We start from the raw sequence: 27,980 nt of genomic DNA, 5'->3' as shown, positions 1-27,980 counted from the left end.
AGTTAGTGGTTATATTCTTTTAATATTTAAGCTGCTCTCCCGTCATACAAATTTCGAGTTTCACCCCAAAAAAAAAAAAATTCTCTAGAGATACAAAAGTTTTTCGGTTTTGAATGAGACATAAAAACAAAAGTTCCACCCGCTTTTAATTATGGAATACTTACTGTACAAATCTCGAATAATTACGGCTCGACAATAACTCAGAAATATCTTTTGTGCGTTATACGGACGCTAAAGCAGTGCAAACTAAAAGCGTATTTTCAGAGAGTTGAAAACATCCAAAAATAAGAAAGTAGCTTTTCCGTTTAAATAAAACATGCAAATTGAGGGAAAAATCTAACATGTAGGAGAGCATGCATGGGTGAACAACTTTAATGGCGCGATATACTAAAACAATTGGTGACAGCTGTGAAGGGGGCATGTGATTTTAACAGCCTCAAGGAGCCTAGTGATGGCAGGTGTCAAACACTATGTCCCAAATCACAGATGTCAACAGTGGTTACAGAACAACATTTTGGCCTCAGCGTAGGGGGAATAGTCACCAAGGATAATAGCTGACTACATCATCAAGGGTCACAAGGCCAACATTGTCTTGTATTTCCTCTCATCGTGAATTGGATGCATCTGGGTAAGCTATGATACTGCGGTAAACCCACTACTCTCAGTGGCATATTACTGACTCCTACCTATCTTCAATTCTGCCAAGTTTCTAGAGTAGTCTCAGATAAGATCTTTATCTATCCCGATTTTCAAACAACATCTTTCAGACCATATAGTGTACATATAATGAATGTATTGATAGTTATGTAAAAACCCTTTCGTAAGGGTATATATGAGCTTTACATAGAAACCAAATAATACTGTCCGCGGTTTGACATTAGAAATAAGAGGACCCAAAATTATATGCCCAGGTATGTTCATCCGATAACATACAAAACCCATCCTCAACATGGGAGCTCGGTGCATAAACGCTAACTTTCTTAACATTTTTTTTTTTTGGAATCAAATTAAATAACTCCGCAACAGTACAGGCATGCGTCTACGGCTTGAAATTATACCTAACTACGCAGCGGCTAAGCCTTTCGCACACACACGTGTTTTACTACGAGAGTCAGACCGTGGCCAAGTAAGCTGGAAGCCTCATTTGGTTAAAACCAGTAAAACCAGAGTTGTAATGCCCATTAGCACTCACAACATTATCTGTCCAAGTTCATGAGCGAATTTAGGATAATCATTTTACAATCTTTAACTTTCGGTTTTCACATTTAATATTATATCATAAAACCTTAGCATGTAAAGGTTATGAGTAATGTTTTTTTCTTTTCAGTACGTATCCCGGTGACGCATTGGCATATTATTTCGTTACTCCTTCTTAAGTGCAAAAGATGGAAGATTTCATATGTCTACATGTTCACGATTAGGATCTTTAAAATGTTGAGAACGATTTCTTGGGCTTGTTTTTTCTAACTAATTATAAGAAATTCTAAACTTTGGATGGAGTAACCTATGGGTACTCTTCAGGCCCTCATCCTCACGATGGATGGTTTGTTGCCGTCGTCTGGCGTTCAGGTAGGCACACTCAGACTGGTACTTGGGCAAGTCGCCCATCGGTCAGACTTCGGTCCGACTTCAGATGCGCTGGTATCGTCAGGATTTCTCACGGTGCTTGATCCTGGATCGACAACCATTCGTAGAAAAAAAATACGGTGTCTGAATTATAATGGTGTTAGATTTCCTTCATTCTCACGAAAAGAAAACAAATGAAAGGTAAACAATTTAGCACCATGGTTTCGCTTAATCCTAAAACAAAGGGCACGGTCCATTATAGATTGTAAATTTAAAATCGCAGTATTTGAAGCGTTCGTATTAAGAGTGAGATTAGCATAATCATGCAGAAACTATGTAGAATTATGAAATATCAATTTCAGAATGAATGCCAGCTTGACAGAGCCATCAAAAAGGCGTCTGACATTAATTTGGAAGAAAATAATCGCCAAAATTAACAACTAAAACACAGTAACTATGGAAAGACTCTACATTTTCATTTTCTTACCCTGGTTGCTCTGTTTGCTTTCTGCTGTTCTTGATGATTTGGACTTCGGCTGACTTTTTCGATCCTTGTCCAAAATATGAATATTCAAATTATAAGAAATGAATATTCAAATCAGAGGGGCATGATTGGTACATTGTTTTGGTATAAACCTTATGCGTTAAGGCAATGGTTTTGTATGACTTTGAATGGCATGAGTAAACCTGTAATGCATTCATTGTTACCAGATTTAAATAACAAAGAACACCCTCTGAGGTACCCGCAGCGCGTAAGGTCTATCGAAATGGACCCATCGCCGTTTGGGAGTTAGCCGCGCCCCTTAGACAAACCTTTGGAAGTTTGTACGTTAAGTTGTGTTTGTCCCAGATTTTGCGCGTGCCGCGGCCATTTGTATATCATGTAATTGGACAATATTTTACAAACTGCGTTGACGCGATTCTACCGCGATAGGTTAACTGTCTTCAAGAGAAGAAACAAAATGAAATAAACAATACTTACGGATGAGGTCAAGAAGATGTCAATCTTTGTGCGAGACCTGCGCAGTTTGATGCGCAGCGTCGACGCCACATCGTCATTGGTCAAACAGTGGAAAATGCAAATGAACACACCCTTCATCGGAGGCCACACAAACAAAGCAAACACAGCATTGGTTAGTAGGATATCGCAGAAACATTAGGCATAAGATTCTTATAAAAAAAGGTCAGGACAAAATGTCTGTGTACGTCAGTGGTTGATGTCGAGTTCTTTCCTAACTTATCACTATTATTAGATGAATTATTATATAAAATCTTAAACATACTTCTCATGCAATGTTTTATAGGGAATTTGAAAAAAAAAAACTTAAAGGGAATGTACATCATTGGCTTTTGCTGTAATTTCCAGAAATGAACTATTTGAGGGGGTTATAGTATAATAGATCAAATATTGATACACTGACATGTTTGGAGTTTTTTGTTCGAAAATGCTGGAAAAACCAAGAAAAACAAAAATGTTCAAGTAGTCTGGTTCCTTGACTCCACTAAGGATAAAATGGATCAATTTATAGATGCCGGAAAATTGTAAGGTAAGGGAACCAGTCTAGCTGGCCTGCACCCGTTTATGAACATGTAACCAATAGCAAACAAAATTTGGACTGAAAAAAGTGTAAAATTGGAGCAGTAGTTGAAAAAAGGTTAGGTTTTTCCAACGGTGGTCGGCCGACCACGATTGGAAATGTATACAAAATACCATTATCTTGAAAATGACTTTACACCAAGTGCCATAATTTTACAGGATGCTTTAGACTGTCATTTACCAACATCCTAGTAAGGTATTTCGTAAAAACTTGGTAGTTTTATTTTTCGATGTTTGCAAATGTTGTATATTCCCTTTAACGCTTGTGTTGCTCACTGGCTTAAACCGTTCAGATTTTGTTTGTAATTATTAAAGTAGGTTATTAAAACAGACGGGCACTTTCCTATTTTCTAAGGAGTGACGCATGTACAAAAAAGACAATTTCAAGCCACTGTTAATCGTATGCGTCATGTAATTTAAATTACATTGATGACGTGCCTTCAAGTGTTTTTGAAGTGTAATTTATTTATTCCGTTCTTTATTTTAGCTTTTTAATATCAACCCCCTTCTTATCAGTTTGTTACACACGTAATAACCGCAGGCGGCTTAAAAAACAACAACCCAAGCTAGGCTGACCGCATCTCGGGAAAAAAAATTGTCAAATATTGAATAATTCATCCAACTTGAAAGGGATAATGTAGGCTCGAAAGAAAAAAAAATCAAATCACATCCGTTATTATTAAAGAAAAAAATTAACACCGGAAAAATAAGACGAGTACCGTATCTCAAAGGGGCACTGCAGACGTGTCTGTGATGAATATATACAGAAAGGATCGTCATCGTTGGAGACCAATTATTTTTTTCCCGAGTCCGACAAATAGAAGGAGACGTCCCCAGGAAGAGCGGGGATTACTGCTGGGATAATTAAGTAGTGCGATCCGAGTGTTGTGTAACTTTCGATTATGGCGTCAACGTGAATATTTGGTTAAAATTATGCGCTGACAAAATTATGTCTTAGTCTGCACGAAAGGACTCTGATTGTATATTAATTGAATCAAAGCTTCGAGTCAAACGTTCTAGTTTTTATAAGAATCCTTCTTCTATCGTCTCCGTACACGAGCAAGCGGGCGCTTTTTGACCACTTTTGATCTGAGGGCCCAATGGGCGGAACGCAACGCGTATAGACCGCTTGCAGATACGTTCGATAATCGACGCGGAGGCGCGCGACACCATGTTGTGGGACAAGCATATATCTATCCACGCATATTTGTCCCACAACATGGCGTCGCGCACCTTCGCGCGTCAATTATCGATCGCGTCTGCAAGCGGTCTATAGATCAGTTTATATCTGTATACTCCATAGAGCTATATTAAATTTAATATAGCTCCATGGTATCCGCTCCGTTCACAAGTACCCCCTCACCGGCAAAGAAAGTACAGTTGGGAGTGACCGAACGACGCCATCTTAACTGACTCACAGACATATAAACACACACACACCACACAGATTCCTGGAATTATAGTTAGATGTATGGAAACGAGGTTGGCAAAGTGCGGCCACTGCGTGTGCATAGTACAAATTCCCTGGTGTACGTGCGTCACACACAAGGAACGGTGCATGCGCGTCAACCAGCGAAATGTATGTGTCCCACCTCAATGATCTCCATTAGTAAGGCCGTGTCCGAAACGGGCTTCCAGAGCTACGGCTACGTCTATCGTCAGCGCGTTCCGCGTATTTCCAATGGGCTTGGACCTAGACCTAGCTCTAGACGGTTGATTCGGATGCAGCCTAAGACTAATGGAGATCAATGGTCCCGCCCATGGGACGGCGTTGCAAGGTAATAGGGCGCCCTCAAGTTCGTGCACGGAGCCCATACTCCCATGGAGCTGAGATTGTATTTGGAATGTTTCGTTGGCCAAAGATCAGGGTGAATAATAATGTGAAGCCCTTTGATAATACAGGTCTCCGATATTATGAACGTACCTGGAGTGAGTTCAGGATGACGAAAACGTAGAAGAGGGCCACTTCGCCCACGCCGAAGGCCAGCAGACCAAAGATCCATGTGGTGCCGAGCAACGGTAGCAGAACGATGGCGGCCCGGGTCGCTTTCCTTCATTCAAACAAATCAATCAAACGTATTGATGGGGGCGCTGTTCAAAACCGACAATTATGCACACAAAGTGCCAATATATGGTGCTTTTCGGAGCGATACATGTGCGCAATTCTGACAAAGGCACCTAAAACGGCAGATGCCACAAAAAAAAGGGCACCACTTCTTTTTTGAAAAGGGCACTTGTTCATAAAAAAAGAGCACTTCGTAAAAAAAGGGCACTCTTTACAAATTATTGTGGGGGGGGGGGTTAAGCCTGTTGAAAAAAAAGGCATTTGAATGGAAAAAGGCAGTCTTTACAAAATATTGGTGGGGTAAATACCCCCTTACCCCCCCCCCCCCCCCCCGGCTACGCCTATGGCCCCAAACCCCCCAAAAGCCCAAAGCCCAAAGCAAAGCACAAAGCCCGAAGCCCAAAAACCCCAAAGCCCAAAGCCCAACCCCCCCCCCCCCAAAAAAAAAACCTCAAAGCCAAAACCAAAAAAAAAAAATCCCAATACGCAAATTTCAAACCCAATGCCTAAAGCCACTGTCCCAAAACCCTTAACCCAAAATAGCCCAAATGTCTCATTGAATAGCCCCTTGTGCCTTTGCCACGAACTATTCGTGTACCCTGAACATCTTCATTACGCAGTCGATACTTACCTGAGCTGTTCATACTTGGATTTCTTAGCAATGCTCTTGACTGTCAGAAACCTGTACATGATCATCACCAAGAAGAACGCGTTCATCTGCAAGGAGGCAGTTATGAAGTTGGCAGCAGTAAAAAGATGTTTGTCTTAAGAACATGGAATCATTGCTTCATAATTAAGAAATTATTTTAACTTCTTTTTTAGATCTTCTTCCACTTTATACAAAAGATCATGCAGGAAGTCCGCGATGAATGTCTTCATCATTGTGGTTACTTTCGAGTAGGCCTATAACAAAATAATTCTCGGCATAAATCATAAAACTCTGAGATAAAAAGCCGTATACACAACGGATATTAAAACTTAGTTAAGTATTAAACAATAGAATGTCCAAAATGCTTAAAACAGCTTACCGAAATCGTCTCTAAGAAACGTCTTTCACTGACAAGTTTAAATTTAACCAATTTAAATGAAGAAAGTAGGCAGTCTGGAAACAACAGAGCTCGCGCATGCGCAACATCACTCTCCAAATGTCGATACAACGGTTAAAGGACATTGGCCTTTCATTGCTTTGAAGAAAACACACTCAAGCAGTCTGGACAACTCCCGATCATTGACTTTGCACATAATGAATGGACAATTTTTTCCGAGACATTTTGAAGTCGAACCGTAAATCTTATCAAGTCTCCAAGTCATACTCCCCCGAGGAGGCTCCAACTTGCAGTGTACAAGACAATTACATCATGTAATGGTGAGTGGTCCAGAAAACATCATCTGTTGATCTTGTAAAGAGAGTGTCGTAGTTCCTACTAGCCCGAGGGCTCTTGATCGTACCAACAATCAAGACTGCGTAGATTTGTTGAAACTCTTAGCCATGTGTCCCGAGGGTATATAAACCTTATGGTATTTATTCACGAACGTCCATTCTTCGAGGGGAAAAACGGAAGATGAAGAAAATGGGAAATGCAATTTCAAGTTTTAAAAGTTGTCGGGTTTGTTTGTTTGTTTGTTTGCTTGCTTTTTTTTTTTAGATATGCTTGCTCACTTGTATTCACTGTAAAACTGCACCTTTCTAGTCAATAAACATATGCATTTTGATTATCACTACTGATCGTCCTTCGAATGGAATCACTGTTCTCGATTAATTATGAGAACTCGCAAAGACGAAGAATCCTTCGCGTCATTACTATGTAGGCTGCCCAGTTTTTTTTAGGTAGTTATTGTTTCTTGATAAACCATTTGTGCCAAATGACAGCATTCGTGAAGCTGTACACTCACCTGAGAGCTTTAGTCCAAGGAATCCTTTATCAGCCCGATGAGCAGAAGCAATAATACTGTAAAGCACTTTGATCTTTGTTAAAAGCACTACTGAATACCTATTATTGTTAATATTATTGCCACTTTATTATAATTGTCGAGTGAATTGGAAATCTGACAACTTACTGCAATGATAAGAGCGATGGGTGCAACGAAGGCCCAGAGCATGTTACCGGCGGCGTCCAGCCAGCAAGCCGTCTTTGTACCGTATCCCTGAAGATTGGCCCCGGCAGTTGCTCCAACAATCACGGCGGGAATACCTGCCACAGACCAGGGAAACAAGACATGTCAATCCCAGCAAAGTTGGTCCCTAGAGCACACCAAATTATATTCAATTGATTCACAGAGGCTATTCACTGTAGGCTACACAAAGGGAAGGATTTAGTCTTTGACAGTCAGTTAGTGAATCAATCAGTCAGTCAAGTACAGAGAGGATTATAGGCTGGTCCCTCTGTGACAAGCAAAACCTGCACAATGTCACAAAGGATTCGGAATAGCTGAAAGTGGACGAAACGAGGCGGGACCTAGTCTTATCTTCATTTGAAACTTATCCCATTAAATAACTGGTTAGGATTAGTGGGGGGGGGGTTCTCTGACAAAAAAAAAATCAAAAACACTTTTCATTTTTGTTTAATAATTTTTGCACAAATCATGAAAACGTTTATTTATTGATCGTAAAATAATGTTCGGGTCTTCTTCTGTGTTGATTTAATGACTGATTCCAATTAAAATGAGACTAAAATAGAACATCAAACCCCTTCCTGTAACATCTTTGGCTTTCACCAAGATCAATTCATCTCATCGATGCAGGAGGCCAAAACACGTTATTCCGTGGCAACAATTTCCTTTACAGAGATCAAGATTTAAAACCACTCGTCTTAAAAAAAAAATCCAATTCGTTTTACGCAAAGTGTCTGTCCAGAAAAAAAAATGAAGAACCTCTATACATAACATGTTCTCTTGGGTAATCTCGTTTTTTGATGCGCTTTCCATTTTTCAACCTACTTTCACAAATAAAGAAAAAGAAATAACATGTTGATGAAAACAGCACCTTACCAAGATTTTCGCGATTGATTTCCCTGTTTCGGTTCAATAATAAGCTTGATTCACGGCGGACTGATCAAGCTTTACTATGTTTTTTTTTAACACCGAACAGTACGAGATGGTCCGAGGGTTACCTGTGTGCCGAACTCCCCCAGTGAGAGAGAAAGACATTAACTGGCTGATCCGCGACTGCTGATTTTTTTTTTCAGTCAGACAATATCCTCAATATAGATGCCACTTCAAAAAGGATCAGTCTGTTTTGCATATTACTCAGACATATTTCTGAGTAATAATTATCCCAAATCCGTTTGAGAGCCGACTCGATGAATCTCAAGTAGGCCGTCAGTGTTGTTTTGATGCTCGCCAAGTAACCTCCAAAAAAAATGTCAAAGTGATATTTGCCTTATACAAGTGAAGCCGTTTTAACGAGTATCATCCGGTCAAATAGTCGATTATTCAAGACGTAAGTCAACTTTCCAACTTGTTCAAATTCAGTTTCATTTTTTTTTCTCTTTGATTAGTTGTTTTAAATCTAGCCAGTCTTGCACAAGGCAAGGACCTTTCTCGCCCGGCGTGTGTTACACACATTCGCGTAGGTGTCAGTTGAACCGCTTCATATAACCACTCGACATATTGATTCCCATGACAAACAATGTCAGATCTGTTGTAACTTCGTCCAGGAAAAACAAGTACTTAGTATGAAGAGTTTTTGGAAGCAAAATTTAAAAAGACCGATATCACTGCTTGCACGTGGCTGCTGGGTAGAGACCAAGAAACTGTATTGCGGGGCTAAAGAGCCCACACAACCGCACGAACTTATAATAGAACTTCAAAGTGTTTATGGGACAGCGCTTTACGCAAAATGCAAAGCAAAATACCGCAGACCACATACATGTTCTAGTTGCTAAGAATACAGGGCGAGTTAAAAAAAAAACGAAACCAAAAAAGCCCCAATGTTTTAGTGAAATTCTGCATGTAGCACGTTCAAAATCTAGGATATAAAAGCCCAATTCATAAGCTTTCTTTTCGTACGAGAATCGTTCAAATCACCCTCGAACATTTCAAGTTACGGAATTTTAAACACAAACACCGTTTTAAAGTTCTGTTCATGGATCACAAACAAAGGTAAGTGTTCTTTTAGCAAAACAAAAACAATTCACATAGGGATGTGTGTGCATTGTTTTCGTTTTCCTCAAAGAACACACTTTAAAACGGTGGTCGTGTTTAAAATTCCGTAACTTGAAAAGTACTTGAGTGATTTGAATAATTCTTGTGCTAAGCTTATGAATTCGGCTTTCATATCCTATATTTTGAAAGTGCTGCATTCAGAACTTCACTAAAAAATGGTCCCGACATTTGGGTTTCGGGTTTTTTGTGTACTCACCCTGTAGTCATACTTAAATCTAAGCTAGGGAACAGTAAAAAAAAAAAAACAAAAAAAACAAGTCTGTGTTACATTTTGGGGTTGCTAAGCTAAGTTGCACTCTAAAAAGTAGCGGGTCAGACTTAAGCCAGAATCTGGATCACATTTATCTGATACTTTTTCAGGATCAAAATGACACTATGCCAATATGACCCAATACGGGTCAAGTCTGTCCCTAGACTTTTCAGAGTGTGTTCCTAAAAGAGCCATTTCAAACGGCCGATGGTAAACTTGCAACCTCACTTTCCAAGTATTCAACCCAACCGTGCAAATAGCCAATTGTGTCAATGTGTCACTGAAGCAGGTTGATTCGAGGGCTGAAAACTTGACAATGTTAACATACAAACGATTCCATGCTTTCCAACCCCTTTAGTCTATAGTTTGCTCTATCACACAACATCTTACCCCAAGCGGCCAGGAAGTAAAACTTCAGGTGACCTTTGACATCGGCAAAGACCCTGGTGACCCGGATGTAAATGTGAAAACCCTCGCACAGCATCCACATGAAGGTGGAGAGGTAGAAGTAATGTAGAATAACCGCCACCGCAGTACACCACATCTTGAAGATAGCAGAAGTAGGTAGCAAATGGTATTAATTAAGTTGTAGAATTTATCGTCTCTATATTTCAGGTTATCAGGACAGTTAAACCTGTATATAAAAAGTTTTTTTTTCTTTGGTATTGGCCCCGGGAAAATAGAGTACTTTCCCAAACTATAAGATACAAACCAACCACTTGTTTTTTTTTTATCTCGAATTATCACATAAAAGCATCTATCTGCATTCAAGATCGACTAAGGATTAAAAAAGTGAAAGACCATCGGAACCAAAAGTTTGGATTTGTCAGTCTACAGATTACATGCAATACGCGAAAGTACATGTATGTAAACTCGTGAAGATTTTGATTAAATTGCCAACGCGTAGTGGGTTCTTTAGAGGACTCATTACACTTGTTTTTCATCAAAGTTATTTCGGATGCAATTTAAGACCTTAATTATCATACCTTATTTTCCAGCCCTTTTTTTGGCTTCAATTTATCCTAATTCAAGAACCACGTTCAATATTCTCAGTCAAAATACCGTTTCCATGGGGAAAGAGGAAGATGACGTCATCATGTCACCTGATTTTCTGTATCATCTGCACCAATCAGAAACAGCGTGTCTGCGAGTCCCAGCGCGGCAATGAGGTTGAGGTGGATTACGGCCGACTGGAAATTCTTCAGACTTCTGACGACGGAAAAAAATAAAGTAGAATTTCTCACTAAATTTGCGTCCGATCTTATATGGGTCCAGCATTCTCCAATGCAACTTGCCAAGTCGAAAGTACGGCTCCAGGCCTAAAGAAAGGCTTTCTTGCGAATGAAATTGACGTAAGATTCTCTTCCGCACCACTAGCTTCAGCTCATTCGAGCTTTTTTTCACACTGAACTCTAAAAAATAGTTCATGATAACGTGCAATATGCCGAAATAGGTAAGCTGACACAAAAAGGACTGAAAACACGTTTAAAACGTCTTTCAATATTTTGGCCGATAAAAATTGATGCCAGTGCTCCTCACTGTGCCCATCCCAATAATACTGGCACGGAAAAGTACTCTTTCAATAGGTTTTGGGTACTTACTTCAGTGATACACTGATGGTGATGAATGCCAATAGCAGAGAACAGAGCGACAGACCAAGACCGATGTAGGAAATGATGCCGAGAGCAAATTCATCCCCAGGCGGAATCTCAAAAGAATAAATAAAAATAGACAAAACAAATGCACTATCAAAACACACATTTCTCTTAGGTATTGTGTGTTTGCTCCATGTAAAACGTACAAGTACGTATCCAATTTATTACCTTTTTTCAAATGCGTGTGCAAACGTTTATAATATATTTTATATCTCTTTCTAGAAAACAATATTATGTAAAAACTCAATTGCCACTCATTTCACAACTGGTTTCGGCCTTTATGCTGAATGTATGCTCAAGCTCACCACAACGTTGTCTGGTTTCAACAAGATGGCAAAGTTGGTCAGGTGATCACACACGCATATCACGTGGGTGTCATTTTCAGAGTCTACCAAGCACCCATCAGGGGACCAGGCGCCACCCAGCGTTCCTCTGCAACCAAAAGAAAAGCGGATTACACGGGGAAAAACATGAGTTCACTGATATTTTAAGAAAACAAGTTATTCTCATACAATATTTTTGGGAATGTTTTCATTGATGGATGCAGTGAGTTTTTGTGTAATTGAACACTAAAGCAAAAGACTTTCGCACCTTTTCGTCTTTCCATTTATGAATCGAAAACCTAAGTAAACGTTTCTTAAGGCTGAGAAGGGCCCAAATCACAATTACATTTTAGCCATTGATTTGTTATTGTGATTGCTACGTCGAAAAAGCTATTAAAAACAAAGAAAAACGATAACTTACTGCGCCTCAAAATCCCAGAAAACGCAGCTTGAAGTTCCTGTAATGTTTTTCTAAAAGAACAAAAAGCAGGAATTTCCTTAGCATTCTGAAAACGGCAGTGCATTATATCCAACACTTGGACGACGGTATACTGAAATGTTTAAACCTGCTTTTTATAATTTGTCGATTCCGACTATAAGGTTCAGACCTAGCTATTGTTTGTCAATGAAAAATCTTCAGAGGAAATGCTTCGATCTCCTTGGCCTAGACGTACCTTTAATTTTTCGGCCGTCATGCGAACATTCAGAGTGAAGTCCGAGGTAGTATTTTCGCTGGGGACTACAGACGTACCGATTACACGGCTGTTCACCATTGGAGTGATTCTATAAACGAAGGAATTATTTAATAGTTTAAGATTTATCATAACATCCTCAGCAAAATTCGGGTTTTTTCGTAACTAGTTCTCCTATTTAGAGGAACAATTTCAGATTCGCAAATAGGCTACAATGATTGCTCGCGGTCTAAAACATAAAAACACCATGATTCGTGGGAAATATTGGGAACGACCACCAAATTTTTCAATAATTGAAATGCAAATGATTCCATCGTTGCTTTTTAAAAAGCTTTGACCCGCTCAATTTGGGGGTTGTTATATAAATGCACTGTGAGTGATTCCAAAATATCGATAATCGTCAGGATTATTTTGTGCCATTGACTTCGGGGAATTACAATAAAACTCATTTAATTGTCATGAATTTTGATTGCTATTTTCAAAGAGAATGTCCCCCCCCCCCAATAAAATTCAGTCAGCGTCTTATTTTAAGACTGAGCGTTTAGCATACTTCCATGTGTTAAAGATTATGCAGTCTCTAAATTGTTCAACCATTGCCGCGTAAGTGTTAATAAGATTAATCTGCCCTGAAAGTTAGGGTTTGATGAATATGTCTATTTCTCTCCTTTCAAAAAATATATTCGATGGATTTCCTCTGGATCCAGAATTTTTGGAAAAGACTGCATTTGGAATGTACATGAATTTCACTCTAGTGTTTTAGCTTCCAACTTTTTGTCTTTATTATAGCGGGACGCTCGCAATGCAAGATTTGAACCTTAATGAATTGGATTAATATTACAGGTGCATGTAACTTATTGAGAAAGATCCTATGAAAAGTTCATAACGTATCTTATTTAAAACTAATAAAACATACTGTTGTTTGAACGGGTTGAAATGTAATGGATTGTGACGTTGGAGACAATGACGAGATCCCACACTATTACCAAAATTGGTACCAAACCAAAGTGAAGTGTTGTGTTATAGAACATTTCACGTACTCATCTGTTGAGTCAGTATCTTCTAGAAGCTCTCCGATGTCGGCATACAGTACGTTTACAACAATGACATCACCTATGGGAGGTGTTGCAAAAGTGAAAGAGAAATCTCAAATTATTTTCATGGACAGAATGGTGTTTTAAAAGCGTAGGGGCCTATAAGATCACTTGCTGTTCACTCATTTTGTTTCCAATAATAACACCACACAAACTCCAAAGACGAATGTTCAAAATCTAACCTGTTGAAGATTCAGCTCAGTGGATATTACATATTTATATTTTTCCAGGGATGTTGGTTAACAAACACAGAGACAAACGGCATGTAATACCGGAAACCTGCAATACTGCATAATTTTCCAGAAAGATGTAAATAATTAAAATTGGTCAGACGAGGAAACCGGTGTATCGGTAATCCACCCAATCAAGTTAAAACTCAGCCCAAATCCACGCTTGAGCATAGGCACTGAATACCAATGCTTAGGCCTATTCGCAAATAAAATGATAACTAAGATGTGAAATTCGGGTTCTTGCCTTTAGAACACGGGGTCTATGTGTTTGTGTGCCAAATCACAATTAGAAGCATTCCGCGCTTGCTTTTCAATACTTGAACGTTATAATTCATAAGCAGAAGCTTTTACCAGACAGGTTAATGACTGCAAAACACAGTTCTAGCAGAAATTTCATTCAGGTTCTGTCCCACACTTCACGACTCGCGAGTCTTTGAGAGTGCATTGCAGCGCTAGCGGCTGATGGTCAGAACCGAACGATGGTGACCCAATTTTACTCACATTATTGACGTCATTAAAATATGAACCTGCAATTGCAGGTTTATTCATCGTTGTTTAGAAGAAAAAAACCCGAACACTCTTGTACGAGATGAGACTTATAGGAAGTTAGGGTTTGCGCAAAAAGAAGACTGATTACCATTTTTATCTAAAATTTATGTTAAAAGATTAATTAATGAAACAGCGGGAACTGACTACGTTGCACTTGAATCTATATGTACAGGTAACCATATCAAGTTAGGTTTTAGTAGTTTTTTAGAAGTTACTAGTTTAAATCCCGCTTCAATCAATCTCTCCATTGTGACTCTTTTATAGCGGTTGATTAATTTCAGTTTGTCTCACAATAAACTTACAATATCAGTGAATCTCAATTAGCCCTTATCGGATGTTGTAGGGCGCTATCCACAGCTTTTACGTGGGCTTATCTATACAAGCCGTGGATTGAATTGGAGAAGAGCGACCCTTTTGTCCCCGGAGTCCGACAAAAGCATATTGTTGTACTTGCCCGTGTGGAGTTAACAACGCGGGTCCAAGTGTACTCGGTCAATGTAAGCACTTATCTTGATGAACACCTACCTGCCTCATTGCTCAGAATATTTTTGAAAGATCACTGTAGGAGGATAACGCCGTACAGCCTTTCTGTCTCTTGGACCCATGGGAGACGTATTCTACGCGTTTCATCTAAGCTTTATTGACAATACAGCAGTTGGAAAACTCCGACACACAAGAGTGTGTGCGTACGCCCCGTTAATGAACTTTTTTCTCTTTTTTGCAAAACAGTATTTGGCAGTAGGAGGTAAAGTCAACTTTCTTTGCTATCTCAATACTTAAGATGGATGTTTTGAATAAGTATCATTTTGATCCATCTCGGGCGCAAAACAAGCTCAGGATGATGACATCTAATCAACATCCAGAAACAAAGTATCGCAGGGTAAATCTGAAACATCTTTAAGTATCGGATGTCGTGAGTCTTTGCCTTTACACTTAGATAATCTACAATTGTTTCTTCTTAAAGATAATTATATGCTAATTAATATTTCATATTTACTCTCTGCAGGATATTGTCTTCCCGAGATTGTAACTCTTGACTTTCTTAAATCCACCTGTTCTTAAAAAGCTAAAGTCTCAGAGATGGTGAATATTGCGTGACACCAAGTTGATTTTGGTCTGGTCGGTGATAACTTTCCAAAAAACGTCGACGTCTTGCACCTAAGATATTGTCATCCTAAGATAAACTGTATACCAGACCCTTAGAAATGCAAGATGGCACCGCTGGAGCTTCTTACGAACGACAGGTGTTTCGTTTCAGTTATGCAGCCCTTGCAAGTAAAGTCAGTAAAGTATACTCATACATGTGGTTTACTTTGGGCAGGATTGTAAAATAACACGCCAGGGCCTCACGTAATAAACATGTTTTGATTATTCATTTCTCTTAGAGGAATAACAATGAAAGGTAATTAACACATACCAAATGGGTGCATTGACAGTTTATCTGATGCTTTGACAATGCCTGGGACGGCCTATTGGATTTTTGGCTTATATTTCAGAATAAAGGCTACTCAAAGGTCTGAATATTAATAGCTTATAGAAGAGACATTACAAATCATCAATAAGGCTTGATATTATCGACTTACATCGTGTCTTCCAAGTTGCGTTACAAACCCTGAAGCTGATTTTCGTTGTAAGTCATATGCATTTTATCAATACGATAGGGTAAAACCAAAAACAAAATGTTACAGTGGCCTACCTGAAATGTTTTCACTCGTGAAGAAGTTCGAAACTTCCTGGGACACAAAGGGCGCCCTCCATCCTTCGGAGCTGAACACGGGGTCCGAGGAATCGGGAAAGGCGGCACCTTTGAATGCGCTTGCATCGTCGACTTCGACGCTCATAGCTTAGAAAAGGACACACATTTGGATACGAGAGGCGTGTTAAATTCCGAATGAACATGATCGTTCGCATTTAAATTGGAGCATTGTTGTATTGTTACATCAATTTATCTTATTTTATTTTGGTATATCCCGTGACTCAAGCTTGGATGAGTATAAGAACCCTGATTTCGAAATATTAGAGTTAAGATAAGATAACTTTATGGTCAGTTCTTGAATAAGCCAGTTTTTTGTGGTTATCAGTTTATAGGCCAATATACAATTCTCTGTGCACTCTAAAACGTTCCCGGAATCCGGATCAATTCGGGATCAAAATTACACTTTTCTAGGTCAAAATGACTTTTGCCAAGTTTGCAGGTCAACATGACCCGATAATTTATCCAAAGAAGTGTAAATTTGAGCCAGAAGAGGGTCATTTTGACCCTGAAAAGTATATAGGTCAAACAGAACCCGGTTTCTATGTCAAATCTGACCCGTGCAAATAGTTCACTTTCAGAATAGGTGCGGCCTGTTAAAGGAAATGTCTGCAAGTGAAAGGAAATCGAAATCAAATTAAAATTCGTAAGTTGTAATGATATTTTTACCAATAGTCTCCGTAGCAGCCGTCACAGAGATTGTTTCCCCAACCTGCCGACCTTCAGAAAGACGCTTCCCCAAATTTATGCCCAGGATTTCGGCTTCCAACAACAGCTGTACAGCGCCCTCCTACGACATTCAGAGTATGAACAGTATAACAAAGTTTTGTGACATATCCTTCTTTTTTTCCCTTTTTTTGGTTAAATATAGGCCTAGGTTTTCCCGGCCAATTTCCTAAAATGTTCATTCACTTCTGAAAATCGGTCATTCGTTTTCGTCTGAATTTGAATGCACGTCTATTTCATTTCAACGAAAGTTCAATCGTTTTCATTGTCCGTGCATTCAGATTTGAGAAACGACGGCCAATTGCGTTACCTGTGCATTCATTTACGCAACCACACCTTTTCGCTCAGAGTTACAATTGGCATACAATTTCGTGAATGTGCAATCAAAAGTGCATTTTCTCATTCAAAGTAGCAGATTGCATCACATAACATTAAACTAAAAGTGAAATAAAATGACCAATTTTTGAAATCGCCCTCTAAAAGCGAAAAGGAAGTCTTGTAAACGAATCTGAATGAGCATAAACGAAATGTGCTGCTCAGTCACTTAATTATTGATTGAACTGAAATGAAATCAAATGCTCTGGTAGCGAAAATGAAACGCGCCTTCAGAGCGATTCTCAATTTCAGACGAAAATGAATGACCGATTTTCAGAAGTGAATGAACATTTTAAATTGGCCGGGAAAACCTATATATTACAGATATAATTTTAACGACCGAAACGTAAAGGTCTAACATTATGTCTTTTCAAGATGAGAACGGCAAGATTTATATTCCCTCCGCCAAGGAGGTTATGTTTTCATCGGCGTTGGTTTGTTTGTTGGTTAGTTGGTAGGTTGGTTGGTTGGTTGGTTGGTTTGTCTGTGAACAGAATAACTCAAAAAGTTATGAACGGATTTTCATGAATTTTTCTAAGGGGTGGTCCTTGGTACAAGTACGAATCGATTAGATTTTGGAAGTGATCCGGATCGGGATCTGGATGCAGGATTTTTTTAAGGATCTATCACCATTTTGTATGTGAGAATACATGTATGCTATGTGTAGAAACCATGAACCTCGTGTACTGACCCGGTGACCCTGTATGCCTTATCACCCACCTAGGCTAACCCCACAGGTCAATGGACTAGACCATTTTATACAATGAGGGGAGTAGAGAGGTAGACTGACACAGGCATATACATGTAGACTACAAAATGTTTGAGTTTAAGGATTTGTTATATTGAATAACTGACACTGTCTTATATAAAGAGGTCAACATTTACCTCTTCTTTTTTGATAAATTCAGAATATGAGCAATCCTGTTGACATTTCCAACATGTGCAATAAAATATGGAAGTCCAGTGGATATGCCAGTATTTCTTTTGGATGTAGTGACAATACAATACGGCGGGGAATTGTTTAGCCTTGGTGGAGGTGTGCGCTCTGTGAATGCTTTCTAGTTTTGCTTTGTTTTGTGTTGTTTTGTTTTTTGTGGGTTTTTTTTTCGGGGGATGAGGTTTAGCATACACAAACTCACCCGGGTCGAATTTCCTCCAATAAGACCAATAACATCAAGAGCCTCCTGTTAAACGGAAAACAAATATGTCATCTTCCATTTGATCAAATGTCACAGAAAAAAATATGTTGAACAATCTTACAAAAGATACTTCAACAAGAAAAAAAAATAAATACGGAGGTTCAATCAAAGAATATAAAGCGACTTACTTCTAGAAACTTTTCAGCAACGTCGGGTGTGAAGGGAGTGGTTGTGTTAGGCTGAAAATAATTTAAAAAAAAAGAATATTCAGAGAATTTGTTTGATAGGTGGTGATATTGATGGGAATATCCACGTCTTTACTATAAGCTTTAAATAAATGTCTTGTTAAACAACATTAATGATTACCCTATAACCCTCTCAGAGACATTGAAATTCACCTGGAAGTTTGAAACAGTTTGAAGAGTTTTATGAACTTCAGGTAGATGAAAATCATCATAAATTGCCTGGACTTGGCGAAAGTTGGACGCTATACATTTGAAGATATTGGAGGATTCGGGATCAAAGTTAATCTAGCCTGCCTTGGAAGTTTCAATTATGGGGATATAAAATTAAAGACACACCACATGCAACGGGGATAGAATTTGTACAACTGTGTTATAATAACACTTTGCTTGCCACAGTCATAAGAGTAGCATGTTCTGTGACACCACCAGGGGTAAGACCGCCCTCTTCCGTTCTCACAGTCACCTGACCTTCAGTGCCGTCAGCGCATGCGCATGTGACCATCTCCCCGGGTACAGTCGGGCACGCTGTCGCACTGCAGTCACACTCTGTAGGAGGAGCAGGGGCTGTCGGGCACGTCACGGTTTCACCACAGTCACACGTCACTGTGGGCACGTCGCTCGTCACATCGCTGGGGCAGGTGACAGTGTCATTGCAGTTACACGTCGGTGTTTCAGTGACCATCGGACAGCCTGTGGTCGGTTCCGTAGGAGACTTGGTGTCGGGAGGGGGCTCGGAGCCGGGTGGTGTCGCATTGCAGTCACAGTCATTGTCACTATCGCCACCACTTTGCGATCCTTAACATGACAAGATACGTTGACAGACATGGTTTTTAGATAAGCATTTGTCACAAACTTACCATTTTAGCAACACCCTATTTTGATTACTAATCCTGATGTTTTTAAATATTGTACTAGTCTGATTGCACAGCCATACTGACTAACGGCTTCAGGGTATTTTCATTTTAATTAATTAATTTATTTTATTTATATACTTGTATTTTTTATTATACATGTTAAATCCTCTTTTTCCTTTATGTTAAATGGCCTTCTTTATTGGATGCAATTAAGTACATTATAAGCTTTAAACTAAAATATATAGCATGTCATCATTACTAATAAGTAAGATTGAGACTCGGTACGTACTCCAAGTTATCTTACCGTTCTGTGGCATGAAGTCTGATGAGGTTCAAGACGCCAATCGCGACAACACCACCACAAAGAATGTAAAACAAAAACAAATTTTGTTTAGAATTAGCCTAAGCACCGGAAAAATACAATCATGAAAAAATGATAAATGACCTAAACAACAACAGCAGGTGCTTAATATCTTGCATTGATCGAAACGACCGTCAGTCTGCTTAATAAGTGAATGTTGGCTTGCCTCGCGGCTCATCGTGAATGTAGCACCTCCCAAAATGTTCACACCCTAAAGCCTGGTTCATACTCGGCGAGAATGCGAAGCGAATTTGACGTCAAGAAACGTTCGCTGCGAAATTCGCCCGAGTTGGAATGTGTTCAACTTTTACGAATTCGCAGCGCGAATACTTGCCATGACGTCACCAATTCGCGTTCGCTTTCGCTTTCGCGCCGAGTATGAACCGGGCTTAACACTATTTGGTCTCGAAAAGATTGATGTCCATCGATACTACAAATATGTATTCTTTGAAACTAATTATTTTATCAATACCTATGCAATCTGCGCAGACCTTTTCTGAAATGCCTCGTTTGAAATGATGCCGAGAAATCATTTTGTTAATGTTATTTTTCGGGGTGACACAACCAAAGAAATACATATCCTCGATCATCCATAATCTGCGCAGGTAACGCTTTGTAACGCGTGCACGTTGACAACGCAAATTAAAGGCGAGTACGTAGAAATAGGATCGCGTAGTGTTAAATGGTCTCTGACAATATATGAAATTCATTGCCGATGAATTGATAAACATCAACAACATTATTTACTTGTGATTTCCAACTTGCCCCGACTGCCCGGTATGGTACCCAATCCGCCGTCAAGGGAAAGATGGTGGCCCACCAGATTCCCGTGCACCCGGTCCGAGATCTGGAACTCGATGATGCCACCCGCCCCTCCGCCTCCGCAGTACGTGCCGCTGTCGGTGTTCTGGGCCCCGTCGCCGCCGTCCACGGAGAGGAAACCGTCGTAGCGGATCTCGATCTGAGACAATCGAGGAGCAATCAAAATAACTAACGGAAAAAAAGCAAGGTGGATGTGAAACCAAGCAAAATTTGGTGAATTCTGCCGTGAAAACTATGCTGAGTCTAGATAGTTTGGACGACCCAAGTGAAAGATTTTGGTTGGGACGGTCTCAACTTAGCTTGGGACCGGTAGTATAGTTGGGGCATTTTACCTCCTTTGCTCTCAGTCTGATCAGCCCACCGCTCCCTCCCCCAGCACATGGTTCAGCTGAATATTTATCGAGGAATGCCTGGTCATAAGTGTTACCTTGCTGTCCGTTGGCCGATATATGGTCCCCTGTCGACAATGGAGAAAGAACAAATTTCAAGTCAATGTTTTAGACCACGGTATCGTGTGTGCATCATGACTAAAACAAATTCAGCATTATGCAGACGTCTGACTAATAATATCACATTACTGGATATTCAACCTATCCCAAATTAACAGGCATTAGATATTTTAACAGGCATTGGATAGTTGTGGCAACGCATAAATATAGATCATAACGAATATTTTTTATGAAGGAAGCCTTTCGATAAGGCAGTTCTCTTCTTTTGGAGGGAAAGGGGACCGGGCAGTGAATGAATCAAAGCGCTTTTTAAACGCTTGATCGAAGTCCTCCAGTCCTTTAAAATAACATTTTGTGGTTATAGCAACTGTGAAATTTTTCTCTCTTCATCGCAATTATTTGTCTATTTTCATATTTGGTTTTGCCTTTCCCAGACGTCAGTTTTAAACGCAAAGGTCCACCTCCAATGTTAAAATTAACATCTCTCAACGCAACATTCCATCGAATAAGATAATTCTCAATCCTAGGGATTTTTACCAATGGTGATCTTTCCTTTGCCTGTGAGTTCAAGCGCTCCTCCACCTTTCGGATTATTATAAATCAGAACCGTCGGGTCATACTCCAGCTTTCCACCTACAAAAAGCAGTAAAACGAATAATACATAAGTAAATTGGGAAGGCAATGTTTGCATTCTGAATCACAATGCAGTTGCAATAGCAAAGATTCACAGTTCCCCTTATCAATTCGACAGCAAAATATTTTGTCTGTTTATGCCCGTTACAGACTGGCGTTTTAGAGTGGCGCCGAACAAAATTCTTCCGAGATTAGAATGAAGGTAGAAGTTTAAAATAAGAGCGAATTCACGGGTCAGATTCCATGTAGAATCGGAGTCATACTTGACCTCGTATATTTTAAGGGTCAAAATGACACTTTCCTAAGTGGAAAAAGGAAGAAGTTTTGCCAAGGTTTGCAGGTCAAATTGACCAGGAAAAAGAAGCCGCATTCCAGGTCATTTGACCCTGAAGTGTATCAGGTCAAGTATGACCCGGGTACCGGGTCAAAGGCTGACCAAGGACTTTTAATTTAGGAGTGTAAAGTCGTTCAAAATGATTCCGGAGTCCAGTTATAAAAGAAATGATGCTTGAAGCTTGCCTGTCTGAAAACAAATTCTATCTGGGTCTATTTGAATCACTTCACATACATTTTGGCTCCGCTCGACTGTGGAACGCGAGTCTGCAATTGGTGAGCTAGTACCTGCACTTCCTCCGAGCAGATGGTAGCCATCCCCGACCAGATACGGGTAACCATACAGCATCTCTTTAGGAACCGCGGCTGATATGACCCACGTTGTCTCCTTGAAAGCTTCACCTCCGGTGCCCCCGTGGCCCCCACCTCCGGGTGGCTTCTGGGGGTCACTGACGTCACCCAAGAGCCCTCCCCCTCCTGGACCAAGTCTCGCTACAAAATATGATGGATCAGACTAGAAAGTAAGTGTGCATGGATCGATTTCATTAAGATGAACATGTTCTCCAGATAAAAAGGTGTGTCAACTCAACACATAGCATAGAACGCAAGAGAACATTGTAGTATCCTTACATGATAGCTATGTATCAGGCATCATGTGCTCTGAAACCACACACCCAGACCCAGACATTACCTCATCCACATTGGAATGCATAAACCCCAACTTACTAAATGATTAATGAATAAGGCCCCAACTTAGATCAGATTGCACCCTAGAACAATGTAGCCCTTTGATTAGCACATAACCTCTCGTGATGTACTGAGATGTACTGAGACACAATAAACCAAGCAAGCATCAAAGCAACAACTATAATCCATGTGCTAGTAACAAGCTCACAACATTACAAACATGAAGCAGGAGAACGCAATGAAAGGTGAACATACCCCCAAATCCTCCCAAAGACCCAGTGTCACTTGTAAGACCTATGTAGCCATCCAACGTGAGACGAGTAGCTATCTCGATGTCACCTTGTATACTCTCTATGGAAACGGCTGGCTGACCAGAGAAGACAACCTGAAGACTCCCGTTCAGAACGATGCTACCATTGTGCCTAGAATTCAAAAGAATGTTCAAATTTACCCACTTTACCCACGTGTCCATCATCCTCCAAAATTGTTAATGATTGCATGATAAATTTCGATGCATTCGGTGGACACATTTTTGAGATTGGAATGGGGACGGAATCTGCATGCCCCAGCTGTTAGATGACCAAAATAGGCTCTTTAAAGAGTTAACCAATACTATAAAGGGCCATTTTGGTCGAGTTACCTCAGCGTATTTCATTAAGTGTTAAGTAATCATTGGGACAGCGCCAGACTATTTATGCAGTCACAATGCCGCCTTATTTTACTGTCTTTTTTAATCTGGCTTTAAACATTAGAGAAATTTTATTACAAATTTAAAATTATTCATTGAAATAGACTGGAATTGATTAGGAATTAACTTGCTTTCATTTCTCTTCACAAGTTCCAAATTTTACCTCACTTTCAATTCAATATGGCCGACTCGTGAATAAGGCCCTTTGATTGGGATGCTTTCTGCCCGTCGATAAGTCTGTCTGTCGGGCTGTCAGTCTTTCAGTCTTTTCTGTGTAACAGGATTATTGCAAGCCATCGAGATGTCTATCCGTACGTGTATACCTGAATATTGCCACTTGATAAGGCCACTGGTTCTCATTCTCATCGGTATACGACCTGTCTTCCAGAAACCCTGTCAATATCTCCTCCGGCTCAGTAGCACCGGCGGCAGCCGAGTATCGCCATGTTGCATCGGTAGAGTCTATGCGGAGGATCCCACGATCAAGTATCAACGGTTCATCTGTAAATGCCCCCAAACAATGGTTAGGTTATTCTTGTACTTTTAGATTTACAGCGTTTTAATAAGCTTGGCCACTCTGAACTCAGCACTTTGTTTCTGCCGTTCACGCGACGGCAGTTCAAAATCGTTTTGTCTACAGGGCGGTGCCAAAAGAAGGAAACCCACTTTTGACAGCAATTTCCACCTACTTGTTGAGCATATTTCAAAAAATCAATTTAATGTGTAAAAGATTTATCTTTAAACATAAGTGACGAAAAAATGATTGCAAATACATATTTTGTCTCTGAGATATGGTCATTTAAAAATGTCATGTGCCAAACCTGTTTGTCCACAGACGGCTTTATTCCATCCACTTGACTGAGCTCCGGAGCTTGATTTGAAGACAAAAAAACACTACACTAGACTTACACGTGGACAACAGTGATTTTGGTGGCTTGTACTCAAATTGGCAAAATAACACCATTCTTGCTATTTTTTTAAAGATTTTTTTTCACCAATGGTGCAGAGCTATACTTCACTACATCATTAAAATAAAATTTCAAAATAAGTTAACAAAAAAAAATTCAAAATAAGTCAAAAGTGGGTTTATTTCTTTTTTGCAACATCCTGTATTGCTACAAAGTGTGATCTCTTTCAACAACAACCATACGACATTATAAAGAAATATTCATAACTTCAAGGTAAATTGTAATATTATATTCATAACTCCAAGGCATGTGTAAAGACAGCCAATGCCGCTTGAGTCACTTATAAAGAATATCGGATGTTCTTCATAAAGACACATTATCCAAGTGTCCACTGAATACCGCACCAAAAGTCCAAAACTACAATCACAGGTGCATCGCAAACTCTTTGATGGGAAGTTATATGTAAAAGTTGTCAAACCTTCAAAAGTCAATCAAAGTTATTCAGTCTCGAGTCAAGCGTCGAGAAATTTAATTGAATTATGACAACGACATTCCTTTGTTATTGTTCATTGTGGCTTGTGACCTGAGGTGTGATTGACTGATTGACAACCAGGTGACTTGTAATTAATTACTACTCTGAAAACAAATGGTAAAACGATGGTTGAATATACAGGGTGAGTCAAAAAGAAAGTGACCGAATTTGAAAATGTTTTTAAAAAATGTGTTGCTCGCCCTACATTATATAAATATCATAAGATAAAGAACTTGTTATTGATTACTTAATTGTGAAAATATAGCTTAACTTGCACACTCTAATGCCAAGTTATGACTATTTTAATAAAAGGATCACAAAATTCAGCTGTCCACAACTGATCATTTACCTTTCTACGAACTGGTGATAAGGTACATGTTATTGAATAGTAACTGTGGAAATGTCACTAAATTTGCATACTTTATTCCCAAGTAATGACTTTTTTAATAAAAAGATCACAAAATTCAGCTGTCTTCCACTGATTATTTACCGTTCTACGAACTGATGAATACCCATTAAAATACAATGAAACATAAACCTTTTCCCACCTCCACGTGCAAAGGAAAACAGAAAAAAAATCGCCATCAATATTTCAGTAAAACAAATAGTAGACCTGTTCCTCACATTTAAAACACAAAATCTGACAGTAAAAAGAACTCTTCAGTCTCGACTCAAATGATTAAAATCCCACTTGTATTTGAGTGCTTGTATGTAATCTGTAATTCTCACTCATCTCAATGGCTTCCAATGACACTCCATGGACAGCTACAAAAATAAGTTCTCTTATAATAAAACATGCATAACTTCTGTTATCATGAATCAATTTCAGTAATCTTTTTTTTTTCAGATGAGTAAAAAAACATGCTCTTTTAAGACTTACTTCATTCGTGTATTAAATTTGATCGGTTTTTAAGAATTTTTGTTTTAATAATCCAAGTGACTTTCTTTTTGACTCACCCTGTACAGGGCTACATTATTTACTTAAACATGAATAAATCGAACCACTCTATTATGATTTTTTTTCGTGCCATTAGGGAAAAAGAAAACACAGGCTTGGCAACATTTGATAGATTGTACCCGTTGCCAGTATTTATCGAATCGACTTGATCCCCACGCCTCACATCTTTTTACGATACTTAAGGCTAATTAATCCAGAAAGAGCATTTCATTTGCATTAAACTTTCCACTGAATCCGACGATCATCCAACTTGCAGGTGTAAAGCAAAAGACTCGCACCAATGGGGAAAACAATTATAGATCTCCACAAAAAAGTTGTTTGTATAGGCTATATTACATTTGTCTACAAAATAGATGTCGTGGTCACGCCATGCCAGCTTTCGGCAAACTGTCTTCTTGTGCACTGCGTGTGTATCTCCTGAAATGTGATCGGTGTAAAAGTGGTGACGTAAACTGCTTAATGTTGGCAAAATAACATGCAAAAGATGCTTCAATGTTTGCGTTGCCTGTCGGTCGCACGTTGGTATGACGTCACAGGTAACATGGGCTATACTGTTTTGGAAACAGATGATTAGTGTAAAACACATCTGTCACGAAATGCCTCGGCAATTGGCGAACAAAACCCCGCAAAACGGCACAGAAAAGACACCATGCGTATTCTGATTTTACTATACTCATGTCTGTCACTCCATTGGAAAACATCGAATGAATTTTTCTTACATGAATTTCACTAAGAGGTTTTATTTGAATAAAAATATTCACCTGCCGGTTTTCAAGGCACACCTGTGTCAACGTCACCAGGGAGTCAAGTGGACAATCGTGGGTTCACAAAAACAATGTCATTTTTTTTTTCCAGAAGCGATCAATATTCATCAAGACTTCTGTCAATATTTGATCGACGGAAGAGCATAACAAAAACATGAGAAAAGCTTCGATGTGGACAGCTGCCTCGATGGTGCTCGTGAAAGAAGGGGGGGGACGCAGTACGTGTTTATTACGTTTATCAGTTAAAAGTTCATAAATTCACGCTCTGTAGAAATATTAGGGTTAGGCCGTGAGCAAAAGACTGTAAGGTGCAATCTCGTCTTAACTTGTTAGTGGCAACTTCATTTCTCTGTTATAAGTAGTTTGGAACATGTTAATTAATTGTATACAATGTGCACACCACATCGTTGGCACAAATTAGATAATTATGTAGTATTATCGTGCGGACCTTCATGAACAATTTGTACAGCAACTTTTGAGATATATATTTTGGGGTTGGGTTTCTTTAACGGGTACCCGGGTACCCGTATATTTGTCAATCGGGTAACCGATTCCCGTACTACCCATAAATGCACACCCTAACCAAAAACATACATGATTAAGGGATTAAGAAGTCGGGTGCTTATAATACAAATTAAAAAACTTATTTAATCTCCTTAATTTGTCTCATTGGAAAGCTCATAATTAAAGTGCCAATTCAATTGGAACATTTTGTTTCAGAGTACCACCAAAAAAACGCATGGACACACTGGCAATTTTAATCTGGGGGAGGTTAAAAAGAATACAGAGAACTCACATAGTTCGGTCGAACTTGCCCTTTGAATGTAGGCAATCTGCAAATGAAAATTCCAATCTTTATATAAGTATAATCTACACAACAATTAATTTAATCAATGCTTTTGAGCCTCCAAGCTACTCATGTTAGCCCCCCCCCCCCCCCCCGCCATTTATCCCTCGACAATCTCACGATGGGAGATGTCGTGGTTATTAAGCAGATTAAAAAAAAACCTCTTTTTAAAAGATGTGTTCTTCAATTTGTTACCAATCCCCCCCCCCCGCATGTACACGGTTTAGTGCCAGTCTCGTTTTGTATCATGCATATGCTGTATGTCATTTTCTTCCCGAAATTTGCAAGAAAGTAAAGCTAAGCAAACCTGTGTTTTTTGGTAGATCACCTGATGTTTTTCTCCGAAACTCAACTAACTTACAATGCTTCAACAGAGCTTAATAAATTTGATAATATTTCAGCCTTGACTCAAATCTAATCACGTAAATAAACAAAAAATGGCTGTTACCAACTCACCACAACAGCTGCACAGATTGCAACGGTGATGAAGCGTTCCATTGTGATGATCTCGTACGAATCTGTTCATTCACATCGTCGCGATGTAAGACCACAATCAAGCCTATTCCATCGTGTAAGTAAAAGCTGTACCTTAACTGGTGTGAATATATGGTTTCCTCCCAAGTGATGGAGCACTTCGGATCGTTTTTACTCTATATAAATCCTATATTTCCTTACAAACAACTGCGTCAAACTAGCTTGGTGGGGTGATGAGGTCCAACAGAGA

At 39.4% G+C, this 27,980-nt stretch overlaps 1 protein-coding gene across 1 annotated transcript; it reads right to left on the bottom strand.

Annotated features, from left to right (window-relative positions):
* Nucleotides 1–422: 422 nt before the first annotated feature.
* Nucleotides 423–27,980, bottom strand: LOC119736579 (adhesion G protein-coupled receptor E3-like). The gene is made up of 27 exons (XM_038210595.1): nt 27,713–27,980; nt 27,206–27,242; nt 23,571–23,748; nt 22,815–22,981; nt 22,161–22,364; nt 21,444–21,539; nt 20,790–20,914; nt 20,383–20,596; nt 19,579–19,596; nt 18,878–19,215; nt 18,364–18,414; nt 18,176–18,220; nt 16,605–16,725; nt 15,879–16,025; nt 13,350–13,422; nt 12,295–12,403; nt 12,042–12,091; nt 11,603–11,729; nt 11,244–11,350; nt 10,746–10,851; nt 10,033–10,186; nt 7,287–7,420; nt 5,860–5,945; nt 5,088–5,214; nt 2,549–2,659; nt 2,054–2,117; nt 423–1,672 (listed from the first exon to the last, which is right to left on the bottom strand). The coding sequence occupies exons 1-27, from the start codon at nt 27,752–27,754 to the stop codon at nt 1,566–1,568; spliced, it is 3,138 nt and encodes a 1,045-aa protein (XP_038066523.1). The 5' UTR covers nt 27,755–27,980; the 3' UTR covers nt 423–1,565.

Source organism: Patiria miniata, unplaced genomic scaffold (genome assembly GCF_015706575.1).
Source record: "Patiria miniata isolate m_02_andy unplaced genomic scaffold, ASM1570657v1 HiC_scaffold_3, whole genome shotgun sequence".
In the NCBI taxonomy this organism is placed as follows: domain Eukaryota; kingdom Metazoa; phylum Echinodermata; class Asteroidea; order Valvatida; family Asterinidae; genus Patiria; species Patiria miniata.
This window is presented reverse-complemented; position numbering and strand designations above follow the sequence as displayed.

Bases quoted from the DNA above. Each gene is read 5' to 3' on its own strand.
- LOC119736579 (XM_038210595.1), bottom strand. From the start codon at position 27,754: ATGGAACGCTTCATCACCGTTGCAATCTGTGCAGCTGTTGTG. The intron at 22,982-23,570 runs GTATACACGTAC...TTTGAATTCTAG, and splicing joins TATCAAGTGGCAATATTCAG to GCACAATGGTAGCATCGTTC. The intron at 16,726-18,175 runs GTGAGTTTGTGT...TGAATGTCGTAG, and splicing joins TTGGAGGAAATTCGACCCGG to GAGGGCGCTGTACAGCTGTT.